Here is a 17174-nt window from a genome sequence, read left to right on the forward strand (position 1 = left end):
AGGTTTTCTCATGTTTGAGCTGCTGTTCCCAACTCATGTACAAGTTGGCTGTCTCTGCAGACATGTCTAAACACAGTTGCATTGTCTTGAGGGGGTTGTTTGGTTTCTTTTTTTTTTCTCCAATATGTTTTTTTCTTCTACATGGCTCTATTGTGACATCTAGTGGGGAAACATTGCAGAGTAGAGGGCCTTGGACAAGAGTTCTGTTTCTCACAGCTGGCCCACTTAGGTCCAATTTAGCCCAGTTTTGAGTGTGTAGTATTATTGTGGCCCTGTTCTGTTCTGTGCTTTAATCACTCACGGATCTGGAAACAGTAAGTGGGCCAAGCCTCAGTACTGCAGAACTAGACAGACAATCCCAGTGGAGGGATCCATCACTTTACCTGATAGACAGACAGACAGACAGACAGACAGACAGACAGACAGACAGACACACACACACACACACACACACATACTTAAAACCACACCTTACTACCAAGAACACACTATTCCTCTACCAGCAAACCTTATGAATCTTTGAAGCTGAAATGTTGAGATTGTGATGTATGTGAGCGTGTGTGTGTTTTCTGTGCAGACATTTTAAATGAGTTGCTGCAAAGGGAGAATCGTGTCTTGCACTTCTGGACCATGAGGAAGAGACGGCTGGATCAGTGTCAACAGTATGTGGTGTTTGAGCGCAGTGCCAAACAGGTTTGTGACACACACATACACACACACACTTCTTTTCCCATTCCTGTTTTCATTCTCTTCATCTTCCACTGCCCCTGTTTTGCAGGTGGTCTCCCGAGGCCTCACAGGCTGGCAGATTCATAATACATTTAGTGCCTTTAATTATCCTCCGTCATTGCGACATTCTCATTGGGCTAATTAACTCCATACTATACCAGTTAGTTTCCATACCACACTTACTCCTAGATACTGCTTTACTGCATAGCTATACCTGCCCATCTGTCCAGCCCGCTGTGCACATTATGGACATGTGTCTCATATCTTATAATACTAAAAAATGAGTCTCCAGCTTGCTCTAACTGAAATTCTCTAACTGCTCTAACTGAAATTCCATGGGTTTGATGATTTGAGCTGAAGCCAATGTGATATGCACTTGTTAAGTAACTTAATGTGTTGGTCAGGCCCTTGAGTGGATCCACGACACCGGTGAGTTCTACCTGAGCACACACACATCCACGGGCTCCAGCATCCATCACACACAGGAACTGCTGAAGGAGCATGAGGACTTCCACATCACAGCCAAGGTAGAACCCATCCCTGACCACACACACACACACACACACACACACACACACACTCACACACACACACACACACACACACACTCACACACACACACACACTCACACACACTCACACACACACACACACACTCACACACACTCACACACACACACACACTCACACACTCACACACACACACACACACACACATACACACACACACACGCGCGCGCGCGCTCTAGACTCATGTCTATGATACCCCAGTGAGTTAGTCACCCACACGCCCTCCTCCCCTCTGTCCACAGCAAACCAAAGAGCGGGTGAAGCTGCTCATCCAGCTGGCTGATGGCTTCTGTGACAAAGGCCACGCCCACGCCGCCGAGATCAAGAAGTGGGTGACGGCAGTGGACAAGCGCTACCGCGACTTCTCCCTGCGCATGGACAAATACCGCATGTCACTGGAGAAAGCTCTCGGCATCTCCTGTGATTCCAACAAAGCTGTAGGTTTCTCCTCTGTGGTCCACAAACAGCACAAACGGCCCCAGCTGCCTCAGCCTGTGTGCAGTGCAGAGAGCTGAAGGGCTGTCAGTCATTCCGTGGAGCTTTCCTCTCATTTTAGAAGTGCTACCCAATAAATCCACTGCTTTTAAGTGATCGGTTTTCAGATGTTTAAACACTCCAAACTGGAGTGATGGGTACTACACTAATCAGGACCACTGGGTTCAGTCCTCTGGAAGTTCACCTTGCACGTTAACCTAATGTTGTTCCTGGGTGGCTGTGATATGCTGCCAATTTCTGAAAGAGAAGCAAGTAATCACTGCTGACTTAATTAAACTTGGAAGTATTTGATGTGTTTGGAAAGTGTTGTTTCAAGTGAAAACAGTGTAATAATTAATTTTGGTCTTTATCTTTCTCTCCTGTAGAGTAAGGACCTGCAACTGGACATTATTCCTGCCAGTACCCCAGGGTCAGAGGTCAAACTGAGGGATGCAGCCCATGAGCTGAACGAGGAGAAGCGAAAGTCTGCCCGCAGGAAGGAGTATGTGTCTGTGGCTTCTGTGCTACTGTATAGCTCCCTGTATAATAACCCATTGGACAGCCTACTATGTAATACTACTGCATTGCACAGCTTACTGTATAATACTGTTCCACTGGACAGCAGTCTTCCTGACTCCCTGCTGAAGGTGAACTGATGTTCATCCAATATTTTTCCTAATTCTATCCAAGAAAGATAGTCCTCTTTAACACTATGGCTTATGCATCTGTTTCAAATCATTTTTGTACCCATACTGTGGGTGATGGCAGTATGGCTTCTGATATTTATTTATTTGTAATGCATTTCCAGCCACCAGTGCTTCTTTGTCACTTTGACAAGTTATGAACTATGCACAAAATTTTCTAGATCTTTTTTTTTTTTTTTTTCATATAGCATTTAGGAGATTTAAATGTCTGTGACTGTGTTAGAGTGAAGCCGTGGTAGTTTAGTACTATAGTTTCTTTGTCAGCAAGTCCTTCATAATTCTATTATCAGTTTAGTTCATCTGTTTGCTCTCCTTTCCTTTTTGTGGCATTTGTGTAATCATGCTTTCATGTGTCTTCTAAGCTTCATTATGGCTGAGCTGATTCAAACTGAGAAAGCCTATGTGAGGGACTTGAGGGAGTGTATGGATGTGAGTAAAAATTAATTATTTTTGGAATTGGATTTTTATTTATTTTTTTTTTGAGACATAACATCTGATATTTCTGGGGCTAGATTTATGTTTTTGACATTTTGAAATGCCATTTACTGTGCTTTTACCCAGACATATCTATGGGAAATGACCAGTGGTGTGGAGGAGATCCCGCCAGGAATCGTCAATAAAGAGCATATCATTTTTGGCAACATGCAGGACCTCTATGAATTCCACCACAAGTGAGTTTTATTCCATTCTGATAATTAGTCCCTGTTTGAGACTTGAGACTGTTACATTTTAATATTTTATTCACTAAAAGTCCTCTAGTTGTGGCATTGTATAAATGTCAAAGAACCTGTGAGCTAAATGTAGGTCATTGTTAATAGCTGTTTGCATTTATAGTTCTCTCTCTCTCTCTCTCTCTCTCTCTCTCTCTCTCTCTCTCTCTCTCTCTCTCTCTCTCTCTCTCTCTCTCTCTCTCTCTCTCTCTCCCTCCCTCCCCTTCACAGCATCTTTCTAAAAGAGCTGGAGAAGTATGAACAGCTTCCAGAGGATGTGGGTCACTGTTTTGTGACCTGGGTAAGCTTGTGGAAGACTGTATTTGTGAGAATACTAACAGATAGTATGGAATTTGTTCACTCCAAGTTATCATTATATTTGTGCTTTTGTAGGCTGACAAGTTTCAGATGTATGTGAACTACTGCAAAAACAAACCAGACTCCACTCAGCTCATACTTGAGCTTGCTGGCTCCTACTTTGATGTAAGAACAAGTTTCTATAGTAGTAATTGCAACTTTGTAATTGTATTTGTGAGAACTGTGAGGAACAACCTGTGTAAACTCATGATCTGGCAGGAGATCCAGCAGAGGCACCGCCTCGCCAACTCAATCTCTTCATACCTGATCAAACCAGTGCAGAGAATAACCAAATACCAGCTGCTACTCAAGGTAGCTACATCACCACTCCGCTGTAGTCTGCTGACCTTCATAGTAAAAATACTTATCCTAGGCTCACAGAAAAATGTCTTTTTCAGTCTTTAGTGGCATATAATTGTATGCATTTGTGTGTGCGTACAGGAACTCCTGACATGTTGCGAGGAGGGCAAAGGAGAAATCAAAGATGGCTTGGAAGTCATGCTCAGTGTACCTAAGCGAGCCAACGATGCCATGCATCTCAGCATGCTGGAAGGTGAGTGCACTTCATCATCACATACGCGCATGCACGCACACGTACACGCACACAATCACACAAACACTCAGGCATGCATCTGAACTCTCATGTGAAATCAGTGGTTGTCATATATCCCCTCAGGTTTTGATGAGAACATCGAGTCTCAGGGAGAGCTCATCCTGCAGGAATCATTCCAGGTGTGGGATCCTAAGACTCTGATCAGAAAGGGTAGAGAGCGTCATCTCTTCCTGTTTGAGATGTCTCTCGTGTTCAGCAAGGAGGTCAAAGACTCCAACGGCAGGAGCAAGTACATCTACAAGAGCAAGTTGTTTGTACGTGCACTCTCAGTACTGCTATGGGAATAGTGCTGTGTGATCTGCAGATGTTTCCATGATTTGTTCTACAGATTACAAGCTCAGTAGTTTTAAGTAGGTTTAAAATGAAAAACAACTACTCATGTATTGCATGCTTTGTGTGTGTGTGTGTGTGTGTGTGTGTGTGTGTGTGTGTGTGTGTGTGTGTGTGTGTATGTAGACCTCAGAGTTGGGTGTCACTGAACATGTGGAGGGGGACCCATGTAAATTTGCCCTCTGGGTAGGACGGACACCAACCTCAGACAACAAGATTGTACTTAAGGTAATTTTTCGCTTTCTCACTCATTATTGCACTGCCTTTCAGCTTCTCTCGTCTTCATGCTCTTTAACTCTCACTTTCTCTGTGGTTTCCTCTCATTCTCTCTCTCTCTTTCTGCTTGACGGCATGGCTGTGGTGCTGAGCATTAGTGGCTAGCTGATCTTTCTCACCCTTTCAGCGCTTGTGCACTTTCTGTGTGATGAGTCAGGCAGCTATCTGTCCTCTAACTCTCCTCTGCACATGTGCGTAGGATGTTATGCAAATGTATGTACTTCCAAATATTAACTAACCTTGGTGGCATGACATGCTTCTGCCAACTCATTCAAGCAGACCTTACATGTGCTGCAGCCCCTGAAAATGCTGTCCTCTTCTGGCAGCGTCCCCAGCGGTACACACAGCACAGGCCATGGTTTAGGGCGGAGTGCTTCACAGAATGTTTGCCCTGTAAATGACTTCAAAATTTGAAATGAAGGGCCCGGTTTTATGCTTATCCTCAGTTCTGCCTGTTTTGTGCAGTCTGGAAAGCTAATCACAGCCACAGGACAAGGTCATTCTATGACATGGTTGGCAAAGCATGTAGCTTTACTGTTTAGTGCAAGGCAGTTCTAGAGGTGTTGGGAACTCATGTTGTGGGGCCTCTAATGGATGCGTGCATTGTGAAAGGTTTGTCTTTTAGGGCTGCAACAATTGGTTGATATAATTTTAGCATGCCAAAAGTATAATTTGAGAATTTTCATAATCAAATCATCCTTCATTTGTGAAACATGTACTCCTTTAGTCAGATTCCTGTCTTGGCTAACTTAGTAGCCAACTGCCAGATTTTAAAATTATCAGCAGAACCATGGCATGTGATCAACACCCAGCAAAACTGACTGATTTACAACTGTGGAAATGCTTCAGTAGCAGCATTTTCTATTATTTGAACAGGTTGTTACTGAGGAACAATTGTATTCGTTTTATAAGGGCTTGTTTGAAATCAGCGTTTTATAAACACTGATGGTGAACAAATTTCCTGCGATTATGACCTTAACTGAGTTTCTTTCACTGGTAAATGGTTAAGTTTGTACTGAAACATTCTGTAACACTGCTCGCTGTCTGACAAGGGTGGAAATCGCACATTATGGGTTCTAGTGTTGGGTGAGGCAGGCCACCAGTGAGCTGGCCAAACACACGACTGCGTATGTAGGTCAAGATCACAGCACAGACTATGCTGTTATGTGCTAGTGTTAGGTGTTAGTTAGCTAATGCTGACTAGTGCGAGTTTACTAGCATCAGAAAAAGTTTCCATGCACTGCAATTCCTCATAACACTGTTTCCCAATTGGAAATGAGTCCTTCTCATATTAAACCAAGAATCAATTGTATTGTTTTAAGAGTGGGAAGGAAATTGCATTAATGACTATACTCCAGTTTCTTAGCAACAGTCTGAGATTGAGTCCTGTTTTAAGTATTGGTTCTAGTTTCAATACACCATTCAATGAGTACAACACTGAGTTATTTATAACGTTATTTTAATTATTTTATTACAAATACTATCTAAAAATCTAGTTGTCATATCTGTTCAAATAGTTGTTTGCTGCAGCCCTTGTTGTCTCCCAGGTGCTGATTTAACCGCATGCCCCTGTGTGTCTGTCAGATTAAATGCTAGAATTTACCTTGCAATGTGCTTTTACATGACAAATGTTGGTGACTTTCAAATGCATCATGTCTTTTACTGTCTATGTGAGCCACCCCATTTTTAATTCAGTTTGAAGGAGTGTTAGCCTAAAAGTTGAAATACAGTCTAGGTTGCTCAAATGTGACTTCACATAAATTAATCTCCAGTTCTGATTATGAAAATTATCTTTAAAATCTTTTTTTAAATTACTTTTTTAATTTTGTGTGATTTTCATCTAGTTTGCCAATTTTAACTGAGATTCTGAATATGCACCTACATTGTTATGCACATACATTGGCATAAAAAAATCAGTGTTTCCCATCTGTCTTTGAAGCCACTTTGTTGTAATGTGCATTTAAAAAGTAGTGAATTTTTTCTATATTTCAAATTAAGCTAAGTCAGGGATGCAAACATGGAGCTATGGTGAGTATAGACCAACCCTGACAGTTAACCCTTAGATTACAATAGACACAAGGGTGAGGTTAGTGGCTTCCAGCAACTTTGTGCGATTTGCCCCCCCCCCCCCCCCCCTTTTCATTCTCTAACACACACACGTGCACACACACACGTGCACACACACACACACACACACACGCACACAGGCCTCCAGTATTGAGAACAAACAGGACTGGATCAAACACATTCGTGAGGTGATTCAGGAGCGCACAGTTCACCTCAAGGGGGCGCTGAAGGAGCCCATCCACATCCCCAAGCCTTCCACAACCAAACACAAGGGTCGCAGGTACAATCCCAGGCCAGTGAAACCTCTCTATACTATACTCTTCACTATACTTTACTATCTAAATATAATACTGTGTACCATACTGTATTCTCTACTTTAAAGTCTCTACTAAACTTGCTACACTTTAATGACTTTGTTCCTTTATTAACATTTCTGGTTAATTTCTAATAAGGCCCTTTATACCACTTAAACATTATTATACCACTTTAACTGTGTTTCAGCTCATAATTAGTACAGATCCTTTGCTTGCTAGCAGTAGCATTGACTGGACTGTGGGTTTTCACGTGCTATGTAACTGATGTTGTGTAGAGATGGAGAGGACCTGGACAGTCAGGGTGACGGCAGCAGCCAGCCGGACACCATCTCCCTGGCCTCCCGCACCTCTCAGAACACGCTGGACAGTGACAAGGTCCGAGACTCTCCGCACCTCTTCCCCATGCTGCACTCTCTTCCCTTTCTGCCCCGGCTGAACCTCATGAGCTGTCTTGTTCACTCTCTCTGTCTCGGCCCCAGCTATCTGGAGGCTGCGAGCTGACAGTGGTCATCCATGACTTCATGCCGGCGAACAGCAACGAGCTGCTGGTGCGTCGAGGGCAGACGGTGGAGGTGCTGGAGCGGCTCCATGACAAGCCGGACTGGTGTCTGGTGCGCACCACGGACCGCTCGCCTGCCCAGGAGGGCCTGGTGCCCTGCGCCACCCTCTGCCTGGCCCACTCCCGCAGCAGCATGGAGATGGAGGGCATCTTCAACCACAAGGGTGAGGAAGAGGCCTGCTGAGGCCACTCCTCGCCCTCAGGTCTCTTATCTCTGCACAAAGTAGAATGCAGTACTGGTTTTTCTGTATACTGCCATTTACACAGGAAATTGTTCTTCTGCCATTTTTTTTTAAATGAATTCATTTTTATTAATAATTTCTAGACCACTTCTCTCATTTAGAGCTGAACTCTGATTCGTTCTTCGTCTCCTTTTTCCTCTCTGTGTCTCCCTCCTCCTTTCAGACACCCTGTCTGTGTGCAGCAACGATGCCATCCTCCCGGGCTCCTCAGCCACACTGCAGCCAAGCCACGTGATGGGCTCACACAGCTCACCAGGGCCCAAACGACCAGGCAACACACTGCGCAAGTGGCTGACGAGCCCCGTGCGGCGGCTCAGCAGCGGCAAGGCCGACGGCCATGTCAAGAAGTTGGCTCACAAGCACAAGAAGAGCCGCGATGTCCGCAAGAGTGCCGACGTGGGCTCGCAGAAGGACTCGGACGACAGCGCTGCCACACCGCAGGACGAGACGCTGGAAGAGGTGAGGGCGGCTTCGTGCTCCCCCAGTGGCTTCTGGGATAGCTGCTGTTTGGACACTGTTCCTCGGGGCCTCGCAGTAAGCGCATGCGGTTTTCTGTCCACAGAGGGTGCGCCACGAGGGCCTGAGCAGCGGCACACTGTCCAAGTCGTCCTCGTCGGGCATGCAGAGCTGTGGAGAGGAGGAGGGCGAGGAGGGTCCCGACGCCGTGCCCCTGCCCCCGCCCATGGCCATCCAGCAGCACAGCCTGCTTCAGCCTGACCCCCAGGACGACAAGGTGACCACGCAGATCTATAGGTGTATGGTGATTGACAGTAGTGCACCAATCATGTTTGGTGCTTTAGCAGGACCAACTGGCCTGAGTTGCCTAGTTGGTGGTAATGAAGCAGGTCCAGAGCTTCCTCACAGTGGCAGCACAGACACTTTAGGTTCGTTAAGTCTGCTTTTTTTTCTGTCTCTCTATCCTTTATTTCACAGTTTATAATGGTGAGTGGTTGTTTTTTTTTTTTGTTGTTGTTGTTCAATCTGCACTTCAGGTTTATTTTTATTTTTCCATATAAACAAAACTGTGACCAAAATCAGTTGTATAGACTTGTCATGCTTTAAAATATAACAATTTAAAAAGAAATGAGTGTGTTTATATTTATAGCCTATAGAAACCCAAATATAATCTAGAATTTATGTATATGTCAGTTTGTAAGCATTTTATGTTTTAAGGGAACCTTTTTTCCCAGCTGAATTTTCCTGAGGACATTTTCGGTATTTTCTGACATGTGCCAAATTCAGTGAAATGCACCACATGTAACTGGGGTCAACACTGCCAAAGAAAAGCTTGTGACACTAATTTTGTTTTTCTCTTTTGCTTTTTGTTTTGTTTTGTTTTTTCTTGGCTGTATTGTTTGCCACAGCATTATGCTGATTTGTGTCCTGTCTTTGTTTTATCTCAGTTCCCATACCTCTCCATTTGACTCCTCCCCTCTCGACCCTCCCTCCCCTCATGTCGCTTCTATTTCTGTTGCCATGGCGCCAGCTTAGTTACGAGACGCACAGGCTGTTCCTTCACTTTGATTTAAGTTTTTTATATTTCAGTCTTGCTTTGATTGGAAACTAGAGCCATAGACAGAGATGCCTCACTACTAGGAAAAATCCTCTGTAGGCCTCCCATATACTGACATCTGTAGTGGCAGATGCACCTTTCTTCTTTTGTTTTGCTGTTATTTATTTCCATCTCAACAAGATTTTTCCGTGTGCTTTTATATTCAGGGCCACTGAGTTAAGCTTCAGCTTACCAAATTGCAAAATTGTTTTCTGTTGATTCTATTACTGTTAGTTACTTGGTTTACATTGGTTTAATTGTTTTTCCTTCTTATCTTTTCCACATATTTATTTTTCATGATTCCTTAAGCTTTGTCAAACCTAGTTCCTCCTTATATGTTAGAGGTAATTTTATTATTTATTATTATTATTATAAATAACTATAATAACTGGGTGCCTCAGAAGTGTCATAACTTGTCAGATTATAGCTTCACAGTATTAGACAGCCCACACACTGTTAACTTCACAGTACTGGAGGGCACATGTATTGTTAAGGCCAAGTGGGAAGTGTGGGTGTATGAAGGCCGGGGGTGGGGGGTGTTCCATGTGCCCAACAACTCTGAATCTTGGAGAGCATCTCTTACGTGACCCCTGACCCCTCTATAATCCCCCCCATTACCCACCCCCCCCTTCCTCTGTGCTTTTCCCTTCATTATTCACTCTGGTGTCTAATTGGCATGTAAAAGCTAAGCAGACCAGAGACCACTCCCACACACACATGGGAAAGTCTGGAAGGCACAGCAAGGGTGAGATTTTTTGCTAGATTTCCACTTTTACTTGTTTGTTGGCTAGATTGTTGATGATTACCAATAATGGAGACTTCCACTCTGCTTCTCAGTTTTAAACTGTGCCATCAGCATAATACTGTAGTTAAATTATAACAGTCATTCAGTCAGCCTCATGAATTTCAGAGATAAATTTCTATTTGGATATCTCTTTCATGATGTTTAGTTCTCCTTACAACTCCTGACAGCGGTGTGTGGATAAACATAATTCTACTAGTGCTTTTAAATACTTTCTTTAATGACGTTCAGTTTATGTTTTTATTCGGGTTCCAAATTGAAGACAGTTTCAGAAATGCCATGTACTTTAGTAGTTTCCTTTTCAGATTTTTGCTGTACTTTGGTTTTGCCAGATCTGTCTGTTTTAAAATTCTATTTTTCTTTCTATGTCTTCTATGTGGGTATACCTAAATGGTGTTATTAGTGGTAAGTCTAACTAAAGGATTTGTCATTTGTTTTACAGTTGGTAAAAGGAGCGTCACATCTGAGATTTGCCTTCATTTTTTGTCTTTGCCAAGATGATGCCTGACCCAGATTTTTCTCTCTGCTCCTCGCTCTCACTCTCCACAGACGTCATCGCGTCTCTCAGTACGGCCACCCAGCTCAGAGACTCCCAGCGCTGCTGAATTAGTCAGTGCCATTGAAGAGCTGGTCAAAAGTAAGATGGTAAGTGTCAGTGGTGAGTGGAAGAAGGTGTTTGTGTTGGTGTGTGTGTGTGTGTGTGCACGTGTGCTCTGAAGGACAGGTCCAGTTCTCTGTGGGTGGGGTCTGTGTAGGAGTGGTGGTTGAGGGTGGGGGTGTGTAGGCTCTGAAAGACAGGACCAGCTCTTTTTGCATGAGTGCGTAAGTTATTGTGCATGTGTATGTGATTGTGTTGCGTGTGAAGGCTCTGGAGGACCGGCCAAGTTCTTTGTGTGTGGAGCAGGGAGACAGCAGCAGTCCATCCTTCAACCCTTCAGACAACTCCCTCCTCTCATCTTCCTCCCCCATCGATGAGTTGGATGAGCGCAAGACGACCTTCCTCAAGAAACGCCAGTAAGTCTGTCCCTCACCACCTTAACTCGCTTGCACTTCCAGCTGGTCACGTTCTCTGTCTCTATTCCTAACTTGTCCTGTCTGGCTTGTTGTAGCTATGTACTGCTGGAGCTGATTGAGACAGAGAGGGACTATGTGAGGGATCTTGGTTTGGTTGTTGAGGTAAGCACTTTTCATTTCTTTAATAACCATTTTCATGTTTCTTCACACAAGACACCTTGGCTGTGTGAAGTGCTCTGCAGCCAGGCTGTGCTTTAGCTGATTATTTTGTTGCCAGGGCTATATGGCCAGGATGAGGGAAGAAGGTGTACCTGACGACATGAAAGGAAAAGACAAGATTGTGTTCGGCAACATCCACCAGATCTATGACTGGCACCGAGAGTATGTCATCTTTGCCATACATGAGTGCTTCCTTCCTGTCACAAAAAGAGCACAATCACACTGATAGTCACAGCTGGGAAACATTGGCTAGGGTCTGCTGTCCTAAGTGCCTGTAATCGCTGCCATTTCAGTTTCTTTCTGGGAGAGCTGGAGAAATGCCTTGAAGACCCTGATCATCTGGGCTTGCTGTTCATGAAGCATGTAAGCACATAACCTTTCACAGTAGACTCACAGCAGAAACGTGCTCACCATATTCCGGTGTCCAAAGCTCATGCCTTCTGGTATCTTTGTTCTGTCTGCAGGAGCGGAGGTTGCACATGTACATCGTTTACTGCCAGAACAAACCCAAATCAGAACACATTGTCTCAGAGTACATTGACACCTACTTTGAGGTACATGCCTTAAAAACTATTTATTGTAACAAAATCTCAGAGAAACTTTGGTAGGAGAAATTAATCAGAGTTCATTTTCTCTTAGATAGCACATGTTAGCAAGAATCCAAACTTTGAAACTGCTGTTTAAGGTTCTATTTATCCCTTGCCTTTTGACCCTTACCACTAGGACCAGAAGCAGCGTCTGGGACACAAGCTGCAGATTACTGACTTGCTCATCAAACCAGTGCAGAGAATCATGAAGTACCAGCTGCTGCTCAAGGTCTCTTTGTGTCCTCAGTTTGCTGTTGTGTGTGCGCTGCTCTATGCGCTGTAGAGTGTGGCCATTGGTTAAGCTGTCTAACCAGCCCGGCCTGTTCAAATGTTCTTTTCAATTGTAGGATTTCCTCAAGTTTTCCAAAAAAGCTGGACTGGACTCACTGGATTTAGAGGTAGGAGCAAGGGCTAAGTCTTAAGTGTTGATCTCTGCTCAGGCCTCAGTTCATCTTTGGTGTGGCTATTTCAGTGCAGCGACGCTCTTGTGTTACAGAAAGCAGTGGAGGTCATGTGCATTGTACCAAAGCGATGTAATGACATGATGAATGTGGGCCGACTCCAGGGATTTGATGTAAGACACTCATGGGATACAATGAAAATAACAGCTGTATGGACAAATGGTGTCTCTCACCACTATTTATTAGAAGGTGAATTCAAGATTTTCTCTTTTTTTTTTCTTTTTTTTTTTCTGTGTCACAGGGAAAGATAGTCGCCCAGGGTCGTCTGCTCTTGCAGGACACCTTCATGGTGTTCGATTCTGATGGAGGCCTGCTGGGCAGGATGAAGGAGAGAAGAGTCTTCTTGTTTGAGCAGATTGTTATTTTCAGTGAGCCTTTAGATAAGAAGAGAGGTTTCACCATGCCTGGCTTCCTGTATAACAACAGCATCAAGGTGCCTACTCATGTCCAAAATGTCAGTGGTTTATTATGGTGATAGTGATGATTATTTGCAAATTTCTGTCTGTCTGTCTGTCTCTGTGTGTAGGTGAGCTGTCTGGGGCTGGAGGACAGTGTCGATGGTGACCCCTGTAAGTTTACTCTGACATCCAGAATGTCCACGGGCAGCACGGAGGCCTTTGTCCTGCACTCCTCCCACCCTGGGGTACGACAGGTCTGGACCTTGCAGATCAGCCAGATCTTGGAAAGCCAGCGCAACTTTTTCACTGGTACAGCCCCACACTGCACTGCGCTCCATTCAGCTGCACCACACCTGCACTCTTGGAAATTGGCCTGTTGAAGCCATGCAATTTAGCCTATGTAGTACTGAATGGTCTTTTGCTGCCTTCTTCACTCACCAGCAGCTCTGACTTCTCCCATCGAGTACCAGAAGAACCATGTGGGAGGGAGTGGGAGTGTTTCAGTGGGCTCTGCGGGTGGTGCCCACGCTGGCACTGGTGGAGGGCAGGGCATTGTTCCTGGGGGTGGCGGTATCGGCCCAGCTGGATCGGGCCCCCGCTCACGCCCCTCCCGCATCCCCCAGCCCTCCCGCCTGCCTCAGCCTCTTCGCCACCACTCTCCCGCTCTGGGCCCCGGAACTAGCGACCCAGACGGCCCTGAAAAAATATCAGGTATGCCTCAGCGGCCCCTCTCTGGGGGCCCCCCACCCTCATGCACTGCAGACCCCGACACGAGTCGAGACCCTGCCAGGCCGAAGGTGTTGGACAGTCCTCAGACCAAACGGGGCGAGCCTGCGGACAGCATTTCCAAAGAGACCCGGGACGGCCAAGTCCCATCACAGATTCCCCGAGCCACAGTGCCTCCCCTGGCACTGGTCAAACCCAGGCCAGGCCCCTCCACCTTGATGCCCACCCCTGTGGCCACGCCAGTCCTCAAAGACAACCTCCCGCCCTGCAGCCCAGGGCCTAAAACTGGGGGCTCTACCACGCCCTCTTCCACCGCCTCTTTTTGGAGCTCCATGCCAGGCTCCCCAGCTAGCCGGCCCAACTCTTTCACGTTCCCCGGGGAGATGTGCGAATCGCTGGGCCGGCAGAACCTGAACCAAAGCCATCGGCACTCCACCCACAGCAAAGATGCAGACCGCATGAGCACCTGCTCCTCTGCCAGCGAGCACTCGGTCCAGTCCACCCAAAGCAACGGGGTAAGAGCCCTGCTCCGGCATGGTCGCCAGCCTGCAGCCTTCAGTGTACCTGCAGCTCCGTTGCAGCTATCCTCTGCAAGACCTTGCTGCTCTTTGTTCCTCTTGCCTAGCTGAGTATTCACTAACCCCAACCTGGATTCTGTCTGCTCTCTGCCTCTAAAGACTGGGACCTCCTGCCCCTGCTTTGTTAAACAGTAACACATTTCTACTGCTGCCCAGTTTACTAACCACTGCTGTTCTGTCTTTGGGAGGTTCTGGAGGGAATACTTCACTTGTAGGCTCTCTCTGCCACTTTCTGAAGCACTGTCGCAGTTCTTTAAATTATCTTTGGGGGACAACAGGTTGATTCTAAGAACTATTCTGATTTACCTATGTCTATTTTAAGATGTTTTTAAAACTGTATACATCTCTGCGGGTGGTCTTTAACCAAAACCCAAAATTAAGTTGTTACTGTAGGCATGGATCAGCTTTAGATGACTAACATGAGTGTGACTGTTTCTATTGTGCGTGTATTCTCAGGTTTGCACCAAATCTCATTACATTTCACTCAAAGGATGGGAATAAAATGCTATATGGAGCACCTTGGAACTTCTATAATAAAGAGCCACTCAGATTATTAGTCCTATACAAGGATGTGAAAGTGTGCTTGGTTATTGTGTTCAAGTTCTATGTATGTTGGTGTCACATTTTTGTGTCTGTCTGTCTGTCTGTCTGTCTGTCTGTCTGTCTGTCTGTCTGTGTGTGTGAGTGTATGTGTGTGTGTGTGTGTGTGTGTGTGTGTGTGTGTGTGTGTGTGTGTGTGTGTGTTGACCGGTCCCCTCACAGAGTGAAAGCAGCAGCAGCAGCAACATTTCCACCATGCTCGTGACACAGGACTACGTGGCCCTGAAGGAGGATGAGATAAATGTGTGTCAGGGGGAGGTGGTGCAGATTCTGGCCTCCAACCAGCAGAGTATGTTCCTGGTGTTCCGTGCCGCCACGGAGCAGAGCCCCGCCGCCGAGGGCTGGATCCCCGGCTATGTGCTGGGCCACACCTCCACCAGCATCCCGGACACCCCAGAGGGAACCATCAAGTAAGTGCACCAGCTGCTACTGATTTCCTGTCAGTTACTACACTGCTGCTAAAGCAGTAACATCAGCAGTGATGAGAGACTTTTTTCATATTAATCTCCAGCAACTGTTTTGTTTTCCTCTATCAGGAAATCATCTTCCTGGCACACATCCCTGCGTATCCGTAAGAAGTCGGAGAAGAGAGAGAAGGAGGGGAAGAAGGAGGGCAAGATAGAAAATGGTTACAGGAAGTCCAATAAGGTTTCTGTAAAGGTAACAGATATCTACTCAGAGGTAGAGGAGGTCTCTGCTGCAAACTAGATTGTTTCAAGTTTTATTGTCTCAAGGTTGATTTGAGTCTCTGAAGTCTGGCTTCCTATTTGTCCCTAGCTTCTAAACCCTAATTACATCTATGATGGTAGGTTTGCATATCCATTCTTGTTCCTTTTCATTTATTAAAAAAAATGTACATTTGAAATTGTATATTAATTATTTCAAATGATGAGAGGTGTGGTGTTTTGTGCAGTTCCCCCAGAGATCCTGATCCCGCTTAGTGACATGACCTGTGATAAGGGCGAGTGTGTCACACTCAGGTGTAAGTTGTGTGGCCGCCCCAAAGCCAGCATCACTTGGAAGGGACCTGAGCACAACACCCTAACCAACAATGGCCACTTCAGCATAGCCTGCAGGTGTGTGCCTTTGGCTTCAACACACACTCTCCAGTCTCTTTGAAGTGGACATCACAAACACTGTCACATGCTTTGCATGCAGTGATTAACTGAACATTTCTGTCTTACAGTGAGACTGGTGAGGCCACGCTGCGCATTGTGGGTGTGGCCTCAGAGGATGACGGCATTTACACATGTATTGCCACGAATGATGTAGGGAGTGTGACATCATCCGCCAGTCTCAGAGTGCTGGGTAAGTATATGCACACAGGATTCTCTCTCAGATGCAAAAATACAACTATAGTGTTGAAAGCCAAGTGAACCATGGGTAAAAAGAACAGGTCATGAATTGCATCTCCTTGTAGGTACCTCCAGTGATGGAGTCCGGGTCATGTGGAAAGACAACTTTGAGTCTTTCTACACTGAAGTAGCAGAACTGGGGAGGTAATACTTGAATCCTTTTTCAGGACGTGCCTCAGATTGGGAAGAATACTCAAGTACCTGCATGAAACCCAGGAACAGTTTAGATATATTTGACGTAACCTAACCAGTCACTCGTTTCACCTGCAGGGGCCGGTTTGCTGTGGTGAAGAGGTGTGACCTGAAGGGATCCAAACGGACTGTAGCTGTCAAACTGGTCAATAAGAAACTAATGAAACGTGATCAGGTCACCCAGGAGCTCAGCATCTTAAAAAAGCTCCAGCATCCTCACATAGTCTGCCTACAGGACACTTTTGAGACCCCCAGCAGTTATGCACTGGTTCTAGACATGTGAGAATGCCCTTGTGTTTGTGTACACACACACACACACACAGATAGCAGGTGTCCTGGTGTTACACACACATTGCACAAGAGGGATATATTTCCACAAGCCTTAAAATATTCTTACTCATCATCTGTATGTTTTATTATGCATGCATGTGCGTGTGCGTGGACAGGGCTGATCAGGGCCGTCTGCTGGACTACATCGTCAGTTGGGGGAACCTCACTGAAGAGAAGGTGGCTTTTTACCTGCGGGACATTTTAGAAGCTTTGCACTACCTGCATAACTGCAGGATAGCCCATCTTGATGTCAAGGTCTGTTTGATTGGACAATCCGTTTCATGGAAAAACAAAGTACACTTTGTGGGGAAATAAGTAGAAGCAAAAATGGTGAACTTCTTAAATGGAGGCTTCAACTGCACATAGAATTGTTTACTCATAAATTAAGTAAACTTAGTGAAGAATTAACATGAAT

General features: G+C 45.4%; 1 protein-coding gene across 5 annotated transcripts in view; it reads left to right on the top strand.

Moving 5' to 3' along the window:
* trioa (trio Rho guanine nucleotide exchange factor a) overlaps positions 1-17174 on the top strand; it is a 71894-nt gene that overhangs the window by 51944 nt on the left and 2776 nt on the right. The window contains exons 21-58 of one of the 5 annotated variants that reach the window (XM_027012064.3): positions 578-693; positions 1134-1256; positions 1542-1736; positions 2160-2275; positions 2840-2906; positions 3039-3148; positions 3419-3488; positions 3581-3670; positions 3764-3856; positions 3986-4097; positions 4221-4411; positions 4614-4715; positions 6762-6791; positions 6971-7122; positions 7420-7519; positions 7624-7867; positions 8109-8404; positions 8508-8678; positions 10849-10944; positions 11165-11313; positions 11409-11475; positions 11591-11694; positions 11826-11895; positions 11997-12086; positions 12256-12348; positions 12467-12517; positions 12616-12693; positions 12822-13013; positions 13107-13287; positions 13420-14219; positions 15045-15292; positions 15419-15542; positions 15660-15687; positions 15796-15958; positions 16069-16190; positions 16303-16381; positions 16508-16708; positions 16876-17014. In XM_027012064.3, the coding sequence (XP_026867865.2) occupies positions 578-693; positions 1134-1256; positions 1542-1736; positions 2160-2275; positions 2840-2906; positions 3039-3148; positions 3419-3488; positions 3581-3670; positions 3764-3856; positions 3986-4097; positions 4221-4411; positions 4614-4715; positions 6762-6791; positions 6971-7122; positions 7420-7519; positions 7624-7867; positions 8109-8404; positions 8508-8678; positions 10849-10944; positions 11165-11313; positions 11409-11475; positions 11591-11694; positions 11826-11895; positions 11997-12086; positions 12256-12348; positions 12467-12517; positions 12616-12693; positions 12822-13013; positions 13107-13287; positions 13420-14219; positions 15045-15292; positions 15419-15542; positions 15660-15687; positions 15796-15958; positions 16069-16190; positions 16303-16381; positions 16508-16708; positions 16876-17014 (5453 nt within the window). Of the gene's footprint in view, positions 1-577; positions 694-1133; positions 1257-1541; positions 1737-2159; positions 2276-2839; positions 2907-3038; positions 3149-3418; positions 3489-3580; positions 3671-3763; positions 3857-3985; positions 4098-4220; positions 4412-4613; positions 4716-6761; positions 6792-6970; positions 7123-7419; positions 7520-7623; positions 7868-8108; positions 8405-8507; positions 8679-10848; positions 10945-11164; positions 11314-11408; positions 11476-11590; positions 11695-11825; positions 11896-11996; positions 12087-12255; positions 12349-12466; positions 12518-12615; positions 12694-12821; positions 13014-13106; positions 13288-13419; positions 14220-14738; positions 15293-15418; positions 15543-15659; positions 15688-15795; positions 15959-16068; positions 16191-16302; positions 16382-16507; positions 16709-16875; positions 17015-17174 lie in introns of those variants that run through there. The other 4 variants (XM_027012065.3, XM_081701251.1, XM_027012066.3 and 1 more) reach the window with 4 other exon arrangements.

This window comes from Electrophorus electricus, chromosome 2 (genome assembly GCF_041902795.1).
Source record: "Electrophorus electricus isolate QZ-2024a chromosome 2, ASM4190279v1, whole genome shotgun sequence".
NCBI classification, from domain to species: domain Eukaryota; kingdom Metazoa; phylum Chordata; class Actinopteri; order Gymnotiformes; family Gymnotidae; genus Electrophorus; species Electrophorus electricus.